At 37.1% G+C, this 15836-nt stretch overlaps 2 protein-coding genes across 3 annotated transcripts in view; one reads left to right on the forward strand and one right to left on the reverse strand.

Moving 5' to 3' along the window:
• Positions 1-9919, reverse strand: part of LOC128652233 (trifunctional purine biosynthetic protein adenosine-3-like) — a 124017-nt gene extending 114098 nt beyond the window's left edge. The window contains exons 1-2 of the mRNA XM_053705171.1: positions 9775-9919; positions 4445-4540 (exon numbers count right to left, since the gene is read on the reverse strand). Coding sequence (XP_053561146.1) covers positions 4445-4540; positions 9775-9919 — 241 coding nt within the window. The remainder of the gene's footprint in view (positions 1-4444; positions 4541-9774) is intronic.
• Positions 1-15836, forward strand: part of DNAJC28 (DnaJ heat shock protein family (Hsp40) member C28) — a 128135-nt gene that overhangs the window by 71529 nt on the left and 40770 nt on the right. The gene's annotated exons all lie outside the window — the stretch shown is intronic.

Raw genomic sequence — 15836 nt, forward strand, 5'->3', positions numbered from 1 at the left:
AAGGATATAGAACAGAAAGGAAATTTGAGGAGCACTCGAGTGTTAACAAGTCAAAACTTTTATTGGACAGTTACAAAGTACACATTAACGTAAAGTGAGGAGTAAATACTCCGGGGTAAAATACAGAGTAAAGTGTACAAAGAGAAAGTGCAGGGGCACTAAACCACTTGTACTTTGTAACTGTCCAATTAAAGTTTTGACTTGTTAACACTCGAGTGCTCCTCAAATTTCCTTTCTGTTCTACATCCATTTCTAGATGCAGTCAAAAATATATATTCCTTCCCCTCAGCGAGAGTTAGGGCAATGGGCCACCAGTCTGATAGCTTTGCGGTCCTTAATGGCACACGTCAGGGTTGTCCACTGTCCCCGCTATTGTTCGCTCTGTGTATAGAGCCTTTGGCCCAGCACATTAGAAACTCCCCGGATATCACAGGGGTCACCATAAAGCAAAGCGAGTACAAGCTCACTCTATTCTTAGATGACATCCTTTTATCTTTGATCACTTTACCAAATTTATATAAAACCCTAGAGGTATTCTCCAAGGTTTCCAGATACAAGGTTAATCTGGAGAAGTGCGAAGCCCTGCCCATAGAGCTCCCGACTAAAAAGCTTATAGAACTCAATTTTGAATTTAAATGGGCCCGGAACCATTTAAAATATTTAGGGATTAACCTGACCAGTCGCTCATCAGATTTGTATCAGGCCAAATACCCCCCAATATATAAGTCCATTAAGCAAGACTTAAACAACTGGCACAAACTGGGATTCTCTTGGTTTGGAAGGCTATAAGCGATTAAGATTTCAGTACTACCGCAAATACTATATTTATTCCGCACTCTGCCAATTAAGGTCCCAACACAAGATTTGGAAGACTTACAAAAACGCACTGACAATTTTATAAGGGGAAATAAAAGAGCTAGAATCGCCTCAAACATTCTTAGCAGACATAGAAAGTTGGGGGGAGTCGGGGCCCCAAAATTTAACCATTACTATCTGGCGGCTAGACTCGCACAAACTACTCTACTCAACACTCTTGAAGAGGAGATAATCTGGACGAAACTGGAATCAGATATTACAGAAAATGACTCGCGTGAACTAATTTTGTGGGCCCCAAAGCAACACCAACCAAAACCCCCAAAAAATTTCCAATCACAGACTTCATGATTGACCAGTGGTCCAAACTGACCCTATCTCTCAAATTACTACCCTCTAGATCCATAAAAACTCTGCTTAGATGCATATTAAACCCAGAACATAAACTGACTATTCGGAAGTGGGAAAATAGAGGACTCTATAGGATAGCTGACCTAATAGACAGGGGTAAATTACTCACTTTTACTCAATTACAAGACAAGCTACACCCGGTAAAACTCCAATGGTTCTCATATCTACAGATCACCTCTGCTCTACTTCACCTCTTCCCCCTGGGATGGGGAGGTCCCACTACCACATTGGAGGCTATTTGTACTTCGCCCTCTAGGCCCAAGAAAGCTATAACTAACATTTACCAAACAATTCAGGCAGTGGGGGCTAACTCCAAAACTCCTCTACAAATCAAGTGGGAACGAGACCTTAACTTTGAAATTGAAGTAGGGCAATGGCATTTGATAATATATAACGTGGGCAGGGGCCTGCACAGTGCAGATCTGTTGGGGGATTTCATCAGACTAGCTTGTACAGCTACAAGAGTATGCATAGCACGCCACTGGAAGGTGGGGGCCCCACCCTGGGGAGAAATCGTTTTAAAGATTAAACATTACTACAACATGTCAGCACAAGCAGCTATCCTACAAGATACGCAGGAAACCTTTCAAAAGGTATGGTATTATTGGATTATGTATGATGTACCACAGTCTAGAGCCCAGAGACATTGAGTCATCTACAAGTCCGATTTAGTCAGGTTATAACCACGGGGTCCCTCCCGTGTCTCATCAAGTCGCAACTGTGGTTAATTCACCAATATTAGATGGGAGGCCAGAGTCAAAACCAGTCCTTTCCTTATAATCCTTCCCTTCCCCCTTTACCCAACTCTCCTTTCTCTTCTTATTTTTCTTCCTTCATTAACCTCCATTTTCCTTATTTGTTTTCCCTCTTTTTTCTCTTCTTAATGATAGCAAACCTCCGCTATTCAGGTTACATTCAGGTCCACTTCCAGTTTTGAAGAGCCGACATCCATCGTCAACGAAGCCAGGAGAAGTCCTCATTGAAGCGTAAAGAAGTCCTCAATGAAGCCGGGAGAAGTCTTCATCCAAGCCAGGAGAAGTGGTCCTCCAGACGAGCAGAAGTCTTCATCCAGACGGCATCTTCTATCTTCATGAAGGTTCCTTTAAGTGACATCATCCAAGATGGCGTCCCTTAGATTCCGATTGGATGACGTCACTTAAAGGAACCTTCATTCGTCGGGTAGTCGTCGGCAGAAGAGGATGCTCCGCGCCTGATGTCTTGAAGATGGACCCCCTCCATGCCGGATGGATGAAGATAGAAGATGCCGTCTAAATGAAGACTTCTGCCCGTCTGGAGGACCACTTCTCCCGGCTTGGATGAAGACTTCTCCCGGCTTCGTTGAGGACTTCTTTCCGCTTCGATGAGGACTTCTCTCGGCTTCGTTGAGGGTGGATGTCGGCTCTTCAAAACTGTAAGTGGATCTTCAGGGGTTAGTGTTAGGTTTTTTTTAAGGGTTTATTGGATGGGTTTGATTTTTAGGTTAGGGCTTTGGGCTGCAATAGAGCTAAATGCCCTTTTAAGGGCAATGCCCATCCAAATGCCCTTTTCAGGGCAATGGGGAGCTTTGTTTTTTTTTTAGTTAGGATTTTATTTGGTGGGTTGGTTGTGTGGGTGGTGGGTTTTACTGTTGGGGGGTTGTTTGTATTTTTTTTTACAGGTAAAAGAGCTGATTTCTTTGGGGTAATGCCCCGCAAAAGGCCCCTTTAAGGGCTATTGGTAGTTTAGGCTAGGTTTTTTTTTTTTTTGGGGGGGGGGGCTTTTTTTTATTTTGAAAGGGCTATTAGATTAGGTGTAATTAGTTTAAATATCTTGTAATTTGTTTTTTATTATGTGTAATTTAGTGTTTTGTTTTTTTTGTAATTTAGGTAATTGTATTTAATTTAGTTAATTGTATTTAATTTAGGTAATTTATTTAATTGTAGTGTAGTGTTAGGTGTTAGTGTAACTTAGGTTAGGTTTTATTTTACAGGTAAATTTGTATTTATTTTAGCTAGGTAGTTAGTAAATAGTTAATAACTATTTAGTAACTATTCTACCTATTAAAAATAAATACAAACTTGCCTGTAAAATAAAAATAAACCCTAAGCTAGATACAATGTAACTATTAGTTATATTGTAGCTATTTTAGGGTTTATTTTACAGGTAAGTATTTAGTTTTAAATAGGAATTATTTAGTTACTAATTGTAGGTTTTATTTAGATTTATTTTAATTATATTTAAGTTAGGGGGCGGTTAGGGTTAGACTTAGGTTTAGGGGTTAATAAATATAGTATAGTGGCGGCGACGTTGGGGGCGGCAGATTAGGAGTTAGTAAATGTAGGTAGGTGGCGGCGATATTAGGGACAGCAGATTAGGGGTTAATAATATTTAAATAATGTTTATGATGCGGGAGTGCGGCGGTTTAGGGGTTAATATGTTTATTATAGTGGCGGTGATGTCCGGAGTGGCAGATTAGGGGTTAATAAGTATAATGTAGGTGTCGGCGATGTCAGGGGCGGCAGATTAGGGGTTTATAAGTGTAAGATTAGTGGTGTTTAGACTTGGGGTTCATGTTAGGGTGTTAGGTGTAAACATAAAATGTGTTTCCCGATAGGAATCAATGTGGCTGCATTACTGAGCTTTACGCTGCTTTTTTGCAGGTGTTAGACTTTTTCTCAGCCGGCTCTCCTCATTGATGTCTATGGGGAAATCGTACACGAGCACGTACAACCAGCTCACCGCTGACATAAGCAGCGCTGGTATTAAAGTGCGGTATGGAGCACAGTTTTGCTCTACGCTCACTTCTTGCCTTTTAACGCCGGGTTTATAAAAACCTGTAATACCAGAACTGTAGGTAAGTGAGTGGTGACAATAACGTGCAAAACTCGTATCTGGCCGATAATTTGCATAATAAAATGACTGCAAAATACTTTTATTATTTTTAGTTTCCTCCATTTTAATCTAATTTAGCTCTGAAAATTGTGGATTTTCTCATTCTCAGAACTGAAAAGGCACACTTCAGATTGAAGGCTAACCTTGCTACATATTTTTTTATCTTCAGCTGATAACAACTACAAAACAATGCAATTAATACTAACACAATGACCATGGCTAGCCTTTACACACAGTTTAGTGCTACTTTAAAACATTTTATTCATTATTCTTTCCTTTTAACTTTATAAGGTATCATATTAGCTTAGCTATTATGCTTTGGTATTGTGTAAAAAATATATTTTTTTACCAGCAGATAGAAGGGAAATTGGACAAATTACTGCGAGTCCAATGTTGTGGTCTTTGCAAAACTGCTTTAAAATAGCCGGATTGGTGGTAAGCACAGCTGTAAAAAAATGAAACAAATTAAAAAATAAAATTACATTATATCATTTGTTGTATAAAGAAATTCATAATACCATATACGATTATCATTTTAATTAGCATCGTAATTACAGACATATATATTAGATGGTAATATAAAATGATGTATAAAAAAACTCTACAATATACTTTCATGATTTATTTTGTCCCCTTTTCCGGTAATATCATTCTCAAATTGTGAGCTTTTTAGTTGCTGTTAGAAATGGAAGTGCAGAACACTGTTATATTCCACACAGCCATTGGCAGCACACTCTAGTGACCTATTAATAATTGTCTCTAATTGGCCACAGCAGAGAAAGTAATCTAAGTTACAACATGGCAGCTCCCGATGTTTTATAGACACTAAGGGGCCGATTTATTATGCTGCTCCTTAACTCGTCCGCCACATCTGAGGCAGCAGATACCCCCTGGTAGCGGGAGATTGGCCGCGAATGTGCAGGGGGCGGCATTGCACAAGCATTTCATGAGAAATGCTTGTGCAATGATAAATGCCAACAGCATATGCTGTCGGCATTTATTGATGTCGGGCGGACATGGTCTGCTACAGTGGATCATGTCCGTCCGACAAATGATAAATTGGCCCCTAAAACTTCACACTTATTTTGTCACTATTTAAACTAATGAAACTTTAAATAATACATATACATGTTATGCATCAGTCTATCTAGCATTCATTTAGGGGCATATTTATCAAGCTCTGTATGGAGCTTAATGCCCCGTGTTTCTGGCGAGCTTTCAGGCTCGCCGGAAACACAAGTTATGAAGCAGCGGTCTAAAGACTGCTGCTCCATAACCTGTCTGCCTGCTCTGAGGCGGCGGACAGATATCACCAGAAATCAACCCGATCGAATACGATCGGGTTGATTGACACCCCCTGCTAGAGGCTGATTGGCCGCAAATCTGCAGGGGGCGGCATTGCATCAGCAGCTCACCAGAACTGTGGGTGCAATGATAAATTCCGAGAGCGTATGCTGTCAGCATTTATTTATGTGCAGCGGACATGATCTGCAATATCGGATCAGGTCTGCTCGCACAATGATAATTCGGCCTTTTAGTGTTTAATGTCCCTGTAATATATTAAACATATTTAAAAAAACAAACATCAAGAAACAATTAATTTTATAGTACAGCTATTATAATCTAAAAGTCAGTTGTTGTTTTTTTTTTCTTAGCTTATAATTTCACATGACTTTATTTTAATACTTAACATTGGTTTAGATTTCTCTGAATTTCAGCCTTTTTGTTTATCATATATGTATGTACTGAAACATAAAAACATTGCTTCAATACAAACATATCAGCATTTGTTGCTAGGTTTCAAGGGGCAGCTACTTCTGCATGAGTATATGGGAGTATATGAATGTGCAGGCAGGTGGGCTGCGTTGTGGTACGTAGATAAAATCTATTATTGTCATGGTGCAAGAGGGCTATCTGTGTAAGAGGTCTGATATGTGCCATCTCATCTGACAAGAAGATGGGGGTGTAGGGAAATCTGGGGCCATAGTTTGTTTATTTTTTTTCAACTGTCTTATAGGGCTGCAGGTGTGTTCTGTCTAAAGTGGGCATACTGCCAGCATGGGGGGCTACAGGGGCATCTGAAGTCTGATGTGCACACATTTGAGAGAAAATCAGACCAATCAAAACAGCCACAGGCCAATACTAAGCTACTTATTATTAGGAACCATTATTGGTTGGATTTTCTCATAAAGATCTTCTTGGTTAGGTTCTCTGCATGTTTTTCAATAATTCAATGAAAAGCCCAGTTACAGACTCACCTGGTAACTTGTGTACGTGTTTATTTGCTTATACCAGATTCAAAGCATTTATGCGCTACTACAGTTCTGCATGGACCTATCCAGCATGGCGTTAATCTGACCAACCGAGAGACCGCAAGTGGAAACAAATTCAACCTGTCTCATTTTGTTTCTGGATATTGCCTCCTGACACAGGGCTTTATTACAAGTGGAGCACAAAAATATTAGTCATATTGCTTACTAACATTGTTTAAGTTAAACCAATAGTGCTTTTTATGAAAACAATACATTAGCACTAGAGTAAAAATCTAAGGCGTGCTAACATCTGGATGTCGCATAGTCCAGGTGCACTAAATCTCTCACATAATAGATTTGTATGGCAGTATGCTCAAAACTCTTACATATATATACATACACTTACATTCATAAGTATATACATACACATCCATACATACACACACTTACATTCATAAGTACACACGCACATACATACACATATATACATACACTTACATTCATAATTAAATACATTTATACATACTTACATTCATAAGTACACTCACATATACACATAAATATATATATATACACAGTATATACACACATACAAATATACATACACATCCATACACATACACACATATACTTACATTCATAGGTACACACATACATACATATAAATAAATACACATATACAAATAGCCACACATACATAAACACTGTACATTCATAAATACACACATACATACACATATATACATACATTTATATTCAGAATTACATACACATACACAAAAGATCATTTCAGGGCAGGTACTTGAGCATGAAAAAGATAATGTGAGATAAGATTTGAAGAGTGACAGCCAATCACTTCTGTTCAGTGTTCAGGATAGCGTCTCTGTCCTATGACTGGACATTAGTTCTTGACTTAAAGTAGGGTGACCATATTGCCACTTTAAAAATGGGCACATATACAAAACATTTCTGAAAACAGCCCTGACATATGTATTTTTCATATGTGTCCCTTTTTAAAGCGGCAATATGGTCACCTTAACTTAAAGGGACTTAAAACCCAAATCATTTCGTTCATGATAAAACACCAATAAAAATATGTATATAAATATTTATTGAAGGACTATAAAAACGTGGTTAATACCAGACTTTAAAGAAACATAAAACCCAACAGTTTTCTTTCATGATTCAGATAGAACATACAATTTTAAGCAACTTTCCAACATACTTCTATTATTACATTTTCTTACATTTCTAGTTATCCTTTGCTGAAAAGCAGGAAGGTAAATTCAGAAGTGTGCACGTGTCGGCAGCACAATATGGCAGCAGCTTTGCAACAATGTTGTACATTAGCAAGAGCACTAGATGGCAGCACTGTTTCCTGTCATGTGGTGCTCCAGACATGTGCATGCTACCTATCTAGATATCTCTTCAACAAAGAATGACATGAGAACGAAGCAAATTTGATAATAAAAGTAAATTGGAAACTTTTTTAAAACTGTAACCCGTATCTCCCTTGAAAGGAATATGAAACAGTGATCCTTTATTAAAATCAAATTTGTTAAATCAAAGTAAATATAAAAAGAAACAGATTGCGTAAAAAATACAGCAAACAACTTACTTGTTTTCTTGCAAAATGAGCATTTCTCATTGTAGACACTGCCCTCAGGGAGATATGAGAAAAGACATGTTTTCAACTTAAGTTGCTTTCTGCCTCTTCTGAGCATGAGAAAAGCAGATAGTCTCTCTAGCATTTTTTGAATAGTAAACCAGCTCATGTTACTCTAGAAGATTTATTTAATTAAGCTAGATATCCCTTCCTGTAGAGACCCCAGCCCCTTTGTAGGGCCTTGACAGGAAGTAATGAACACTGCACAAATTAAGTTAAAAAAATAATAATGGTAAAATCCTTTTAAAATTATGAATACATATTGCAATGATTTCTATTAAGACCAATCCACTGTTTATTCTTTTTTATCACAACAATAAAACAGGCTGTTTAATATCCCTTTAAATTCCATTAATACTTGTCTTTGCTATTTGAATATATTGTAAAATGACTGAAAGCTAAGGAGATCTCTAGTTTTCCAACCGCTTACAATAACCTTGAAACAGAACTGAAGCTCAAGGGCAAATTAAAGGGACATAATACTTATGTGCTAAATCACTTGAAACTGATGCAGTATAACTGTAAAAAGCTGACAGGAAAATATCCCCTGAGCATCTCTATATACAAAAGGAAGATATTTTACCTCACAATTTCCTCAGCTCAGCAGAGTAAGTTCTGTGTAAAAAGTTATACTCAGCTGCAGGTAAAAAAAAATAAAAAATGAAGAAATGAACATCAGCCAATCAACATCAGCAGTGCTGAGGTCATGAACTCTTTTACTGTGATCTCATGAGATTTCACTTAACTCTCATGAGATTTCATTGTAAACTTCCTTACACTGAATAGGTAAATAAGATAAGTGTGCACGAAAGCTCACTCCTTCTGCTGTCCCAGGACAGACATACTGATTTGCTGCTTAGAAGTCCTTTACAATGGGATGTGGCTACTGAGAAACTTTTGAGGTAAAATATCTTCCTTTTTTACATAGAGATGTTCAGGTGATATACTGCATCACTTTCAAGTGTTTAAACATTTGGGTATTATGGCCCTTTAAAGGGACATTAAACACTAAATGCATGTAGATAGAATGATGCATTCAAAGAAAAGATTAGTCCATGACTAACATGTAGATGTATTTTTTAAAGTTTCATTAGTTGTTTAAAAAGTGACAAAATAAGAGAAAGTTTTAGTGTCTATAAAACACTGGGAGCTGCCATGTTGTAACTTGTGTTACCTTCTCTCCTGTGGCCAATTAGGGACAGTTATACATAGGTCATTAGAGTGTGCAGCCAATGGTTGTGCTGGATTTAACAGTGTTCTGCACTTCCATTTCTAACAGGAACTGAAAAGCTCACAATTTCAGAATGGAATTAAAGGCAAAGAGGACAAAATAAATAATGAAAGTATATTGCAGAGTTGTTTTATATATACACAATTTATCATTTTATATTACCATCTCAAAGTGTTTAATATCCCTTTAAGTAATTTATTTGGGAAGTAACTGTCTTTACAATGTGTCTACTTGTTTAAATAAAACATAAACCATATTCCATCATTTAAGAATAAATTGATGTGCAGTTGTGATAGAAAGTGAAATATTTCTATAAATAAGCAAAAGGTTTAAAAAGAATTACAAAAAATCCTGAGATTATACAAAAGCAATTAATTGTGGTGAAGTCAATGGGGCATATTTGTCTAGATCCGTATGGAGCTTGAGGCCCCTTGTTTCCGGCGAGCCTGACGGTCTAAAGACCGCTGCTCCATAACTTGTCCGCCTGCTCTGAGGCGGCGGACAGAAATCAACCTGATCAGCACACTAACCTGAGTTTGATATCTTCTCACCATCTGGGGTGTCTGTGTTCCCAGGAGCAACAAGAATCTGTTTAACATGGGCCGACTGTGCCAGCTTTCGGGAGAGGGCATTTTCTCTGGCTCCACTGCCAATTACCAATACTCTTTCAGTCATTACTGTAAGAACATAGATCAATAGGTATAGGAATACAGTTGTTAAAGTGGTTGTAAAGTTTAATGAATAAGTGTCCAGTAACTAAAAATAATCTTAAAAACAGGGCACTTTCAATCATTAAATTTTACAAAACACTTATTTTTTAAAAATACTTACCTTTGCGTTATGGTAAACATAACGCTGATCCTCTGCCCACAGCTCCTGCTTTCATTAGCATATTGATGACGATCAGGCTTCCTCCAATCGTTGCATGCCCCACGAGCTGGACGCCAAAGGGGGCACACCGATTGGAGGAAGCCGGATTCGTCTTTAAACTTTGCAATCACTTTTTAAGAGCCGTTAAAGTCAACATTAAACTTTCATGTTCAGATAGAGCATACTAATTAAAAAAATCCAGTTATATATGTATATGCACATGCGTATATAATAAAGGGGGTATTTTCGATTGTGCAATTCTAGAGTATTTGATTGTCCTTTAAGAAACTTTACAGTTTCATGAAATGTAGCAGCCTATGTATAAAAGAGAACATACAAGCCTATTTTCTGTAGTAGACATGAAATGTAGTAAAGGACAGTAGATTTGAATGTAAATCATTTTGGAATGTGTACAAGTGACAAATACACTGAGAGACTAAAAAAACCAGTACTAATTAGTAGCTTGTTCTATGGGACTGTGTCTACCAATCATTCAGTATTTATTAGTATGCAAGTTCGCATGCATATAACAATGTAATGAGCTGCTAATTAAGTTTTTTTTGTTTCACTTCATTTATTGTGCCATTTAGGGCAGCCTTGGATAAATGTTTTCCCACAGACTCACATTACAAAATTAAAAAATAAAATGTACATCTCAAAAATTAGTAAATTTAATTCAGCCATTTTTGGTATTCTAAAGCAATGTGAAACGTATTTGAAAAATAATAAACACAGAAAAATATCACATGGACTGTGTTCACTGACTGAATTAGAGGCACAAGCCACAGTTTGGTTTACTTTTCTAATATATTCTGGGTGAATATTCCATAAAACATCATACAACATGGGCAGCAATCAAATTCTTTGTAAGTGTGAGTGAGAAAATAAATTCTGGCATGAACTTAAATGTGTTGTCTTTTTGGCTTAGAGGCCCAAACGCATTAGTGAAACGTATGTCGGACATTTTTTATTGGACGTGACGTCACTAGGAGGGGGGACTATACACAAGCTGCTTTGTTTTGACAGTCAGTAATTGTTTTAATCAAGCTCCAGTTCCAGTTGTCCTGTCATCTGTTAAGGGTCTCAATTAGTGAGACAGGTTTATAGCTCAAAGCAATGTGAGTATATCTTGGTCTCTTTTACCTGATTACTAAATGGGATTTCACAATTGCCCTGTGTTTTCTTTTCTTTCTGAGGATCATCAATTTTGAAGGGAAAGACGTTGCAACTATTGCCTTGGCCTCTCATATAGATCCTTTTGTGCACAGTATACATACTTGTTTTGTTATAAATATTCTGTATTGTATTACATATACTCAATAGATGTTTTATTAATCTTCTTCCATATTTCAGTTGGTCCTATATATTCTTTTATAGAAATGTGGTGACTATGACATTGCGCTACATTTATGAACCTGCTGATGCAGCTTCGGAGTCCTTTAAGGTCCTTGCTTAAGAGAGACCTGTAACTGCATGTTAAGAATCAGCGGTTGAAAGACTACTGCTTCCTCACCTCTCTGTCACCTCTAAAGTGGTGGAGTTAAATCACCCTGAACTGATCTGCCTGGAGTTATTGACAACTCCTACTCTTGCATGATTGGTTGCACAAGAGCTGGGGTGGGGCTACTGTATGTGAGCATTAGCTTGTGCAATAATAAGTGGGGCCATCAGATGTTGCCTCACTACCAATGATCAGGTGGACAGGTTACTTGCCTGGGAACTTTGTTCAACTGCTTATTAATAAGTGGAAGCCAGTGACTCTTGCAGGATTATAGATTTTATTTCTTAAGTTTGTAGAAACTGTTGAAATATCCCAATAAAACGTGTTTAAGTCATAAGATATGGAAATATCATATCATATAGAATTTAACAAACAGCATACATAAGGTAATAGAACATTTATCACAAATAAGTTATCCAAGACTGGAATAATGGATTCAAATATGACCTTTTAATAATGTTACTAACTGTATTTATTTATACAAGGACAAAATAAAATTAATTAGAAAGGTTTTCAGCAATTGGATATAAAGATGTTGACCTTTTAGTGGGAAGTTTTAATGAGTGCATGTTCCACTAATTTACAGTAAAACTTATTTTGACAAACAGAAATGCCATTCTTGCAACTACTTGCCACAATAATAAAACCCAGCTGAAAACACATAGGTGAAAATAGGAATTTAAGCCATACAAGCTAAATATTCTGGTATCCTGATGTGTTGTTTATTTTAGCCATTTTTTTGTAATAAAAAAAAGGAAAGAAAGGAAAGAAATGGATAGAAAGTTGTATTTGCAATTATACATAAAAAATTACAGTTCAAGAACTGATACCTTGCAGTTACATATCATCTGTATATATTCTGAATGTATTAAAAACAAAATATATTTAGAAACTTTTAATGAAAAATAAAGAATAGAAAATAATATTTTCACAACTCAAAATTCATAAAATGCAAACATAGAAATAGAATAAGTTATTAAATTGCTTTAAAGGGACATGAAACCCCAATTTTTATTTTATGATTAAGATGTTTTGAAACTTTCCTATTTCCTATTATCAATTTTGTCTCATTCTCTTTGTATCCTTTATTGAAGGATCAGCAATGCAATACTGGGAACTAGCTGAACACATAGGTAACCCAAAAGCAAGAGGCATATATATGCAACCATCAATCAGCAGCTAGCTTCCAGCTCCTGAGCCTACCTAGCTATGCTTTTCAACAAAGGATACCAAGAGAACTAAACAAATTTGATAACAGAAGTAAATTGGATAGTTGTTTAAAATTATATGCTCATAAAAGAAAAAAATGTGATTCATGTCCCTTTAAACAAGCATAAAACACTAAGGCCGGCATTTATCAACTTTTGGACGGACAATGTTCACTCACACGAACCTGTCCACCCGTGATCGCAGCGGGATCGCAGCTTGTGCATTCCCTGCTCGAGCTAGCCTAATAACGCACAAGTAGGGGGTTTTCAATGTACCCGGGGGGATTTAATCCGCCAGCTAATAGCTGGTGTACTGGTTAGGAAGCTATAGTCTAATGACCACTGCTTCCTAACTTTTGGCTGGAGGCTTGCATGACAGCGATCGCCCCCCAGAGGTGTATACGCAGCTTGATAAATGGGGGCCTAAGAGTTGGATTACAAATTGAGCACAACAATACAGATGTTTATGGTGGGAGTTTAAACACCACTGGCACAAATTCCAAACCATATGTATTTTTGTGCTAATATTGCAAACCATTTGTATTTTTGTACTAATATTGCAAACCATTTGTATTTTTGTGCTAATATTGCAAACCATTTGTTAATATTTATTGTGCCAGCATAAGTATGGTGCACACTCCAGTAATTCATGCTGAAAAGTGCAGATCCATAAATCCATTTTAGCACATTTATTTTCCTCAGGTTATAGATTTCTACTAGGGCTCTTAGTAAGGTTATTCCTGTTTCATAACACAAATGCACAAAGCTGCCCTGCTCTGTTTAAGTAGCAGATTTTTTTGTTTATTTCTCTACTATACACTTTCCATGTTAGTTTAATCATATATATTATACTCGAACACCTGCTTGACACAACCATCGCTTACTAAATTTACAGCATTTTCAGGTTTGACTACACTCCAGATTAAAGTCCACATCTGAAAATTGCATAGGTAATTTTTTTTGCGCACACAGCTAAAAGTATTTAGAGGGAACATTGAAAGAATCTGACTATATCACATCAAAAACAAAAACAGCCAAAGTTGGAACTAGTTATAGGATGCATAAACAGGGCAAGATTCATTTTAAATATGCCACAAAAAAAAGCATGGATACTTTAAATTACCTACCAGTGGAGGCTCCTCGAGAGGCGCACAGGCGCACGTGAACCCATAGAGACAAAAGGAAAAAAAATAATTTTTGGCTAAATAAAATATAATTTTTCCAATAGCCCCCCTATTGGAAAAATTATATTTAATTACTCACCAAAAAGGCAAGCCAGACTGTGTTTAGAAAAAAAAATGCTCTTTTTTTTTTAAACCGCACGTGCGGTAGAGTCTAGATGCCTGGCATAAATCTGCACTTTATTTAAAACAGCCTGCAGGCGCCGCTCTAAACCCAGCTCCTATACATCCCTAATCGCACAGTTCAGCCTGTGTGAGTGAGATGCAGACGTCATCAACTCCGGTCACGTGCCAACGGTTGACTAGGCTTTTCCTCCTCATCGGCGTGAAAACTCAGTGCTGAGAGGAGCTCATTTTGTTAGAAGACGTCTGACTGAGAGAGACGAATAGTGGAGACTAGAGACTGATAGATTTTGCACTGCAGTCAGAGGGAGCACTGAGTAGACAGAGCAGACTAATAGTTGACTGTTGACAGCTGTGGCTGCAATTTTGTTAATACATTTTAATAGTAAAACCAAATTATTATTTATTTCTCTTGTAAGGTGTATCCAGTCCACGGATCATCCATTACTTGTGGGATATTCTCATTCCCAACAGGAAGTTGCAAGAGGACACCCACAGCAGAGCTGTAATATAGCTCCTCCCCTAACTGTCAAAGCCAGTCATTCTCTTGCAACTCTCAACAAGCTAGGATGTTGTAGGAGAGAGTGGTTAAATATAGTTAGTTTATTTTCTTCAATCAAAAGTTTGTTATTTTTAAATAGTACCGGAGTTGTGCTATTTTATCTCAGGCAGTAAATAGAAGAAGAATCTGCCTGAGGTTTCTATGATCTTAGCAGGTTGTAACTAAGATCCATTGCTGTTCTCACATATGTCTGAGGGGATTACACAGATGAGGTAACTTCAGCGAGAGAATGGCGTGCAGTTTATTCTGCTATCAGGTATGTGCAGTTATAATTTTTTCTAGAGATGGAAAACAGTAGAAAATGCTGCTGATACCGGATTAATGTAAGTTAAGCCTGAATACAGTGATTTAATAACGACTGGTATCATGCTTACTCCCAGGGGTAATACCCTTATGATATTGCAATATAAAACGTTTGCTGGCATGTTTAATCGTTTTTATATATGCTTTGGTGATAAAACTTTATTGGGGCCTAGTTTTTTTCCACATGGCTGGCTTAAATTTTGACTAGAAACAGTTTTACTGAGGCTTTCCACTGTTATAGTATAAAAGTTACAGTTGGTGCAGTTAAAATTACAAACTGTGACATCCAGCTTCCCTCAGGAGTCCCCTGTATGCTATAGGACATCTCTAAAGGGCTCAAAGGCTTTCCAAAGTCGTTTATTGGGGAAGGTAGGACCACAGCTTGCTGTGGCAGTTGGTTGTGACTGTAAAAAAAGTCTATTTCGTTTTTTTTATCCGTTTTTTGAACTAAGGGGTTAATCATCCATTTGCAAGTGGATGCAATGCTCTGCTAGCCCATTACATACACTGTAAAAATTTCGTTTGATTTACTGCATTTTTTCACTGTTTTTCAAATTCTGACAAAATTTGTTTCTCTTAAAGGCACAGTACCGTTTTTTTATATTTGCTTGTTAACTTGATTTAAAGTGTTTTCCAAGCTTGCTAGTCTCATTGCTAGTCTGTATAAACATGTCTGACATAGAAGAAACTCCTTGTTCATTATGTTTAAAAGCCATGGTGGAACCCCCTCTTAGAATGTGTACCAAATGTACTGATTTCATTTTATGCAATAAAGATCATATTCTGTTTTTAAAAAAAATACCACCAGAGGAATCTGACGAGGGGAAAGTTATGCCGACTAACT

This window comes from Bombina bombina, chromosome 3 (genome assembly GCF_027579735.1).
Source record: "Bombina bombina isolate aBomBom1 chromosome 3, aBomBom1.pri, whole genome shotgun sequence".
In the NCBI taxonomy this organism is placed as follows: domain Eukaryota; kingdom Metazoa; phylum Chordata; class Amphibia; order Anura; family Bombinatoridae; genus Bombina; species Bombina bombina.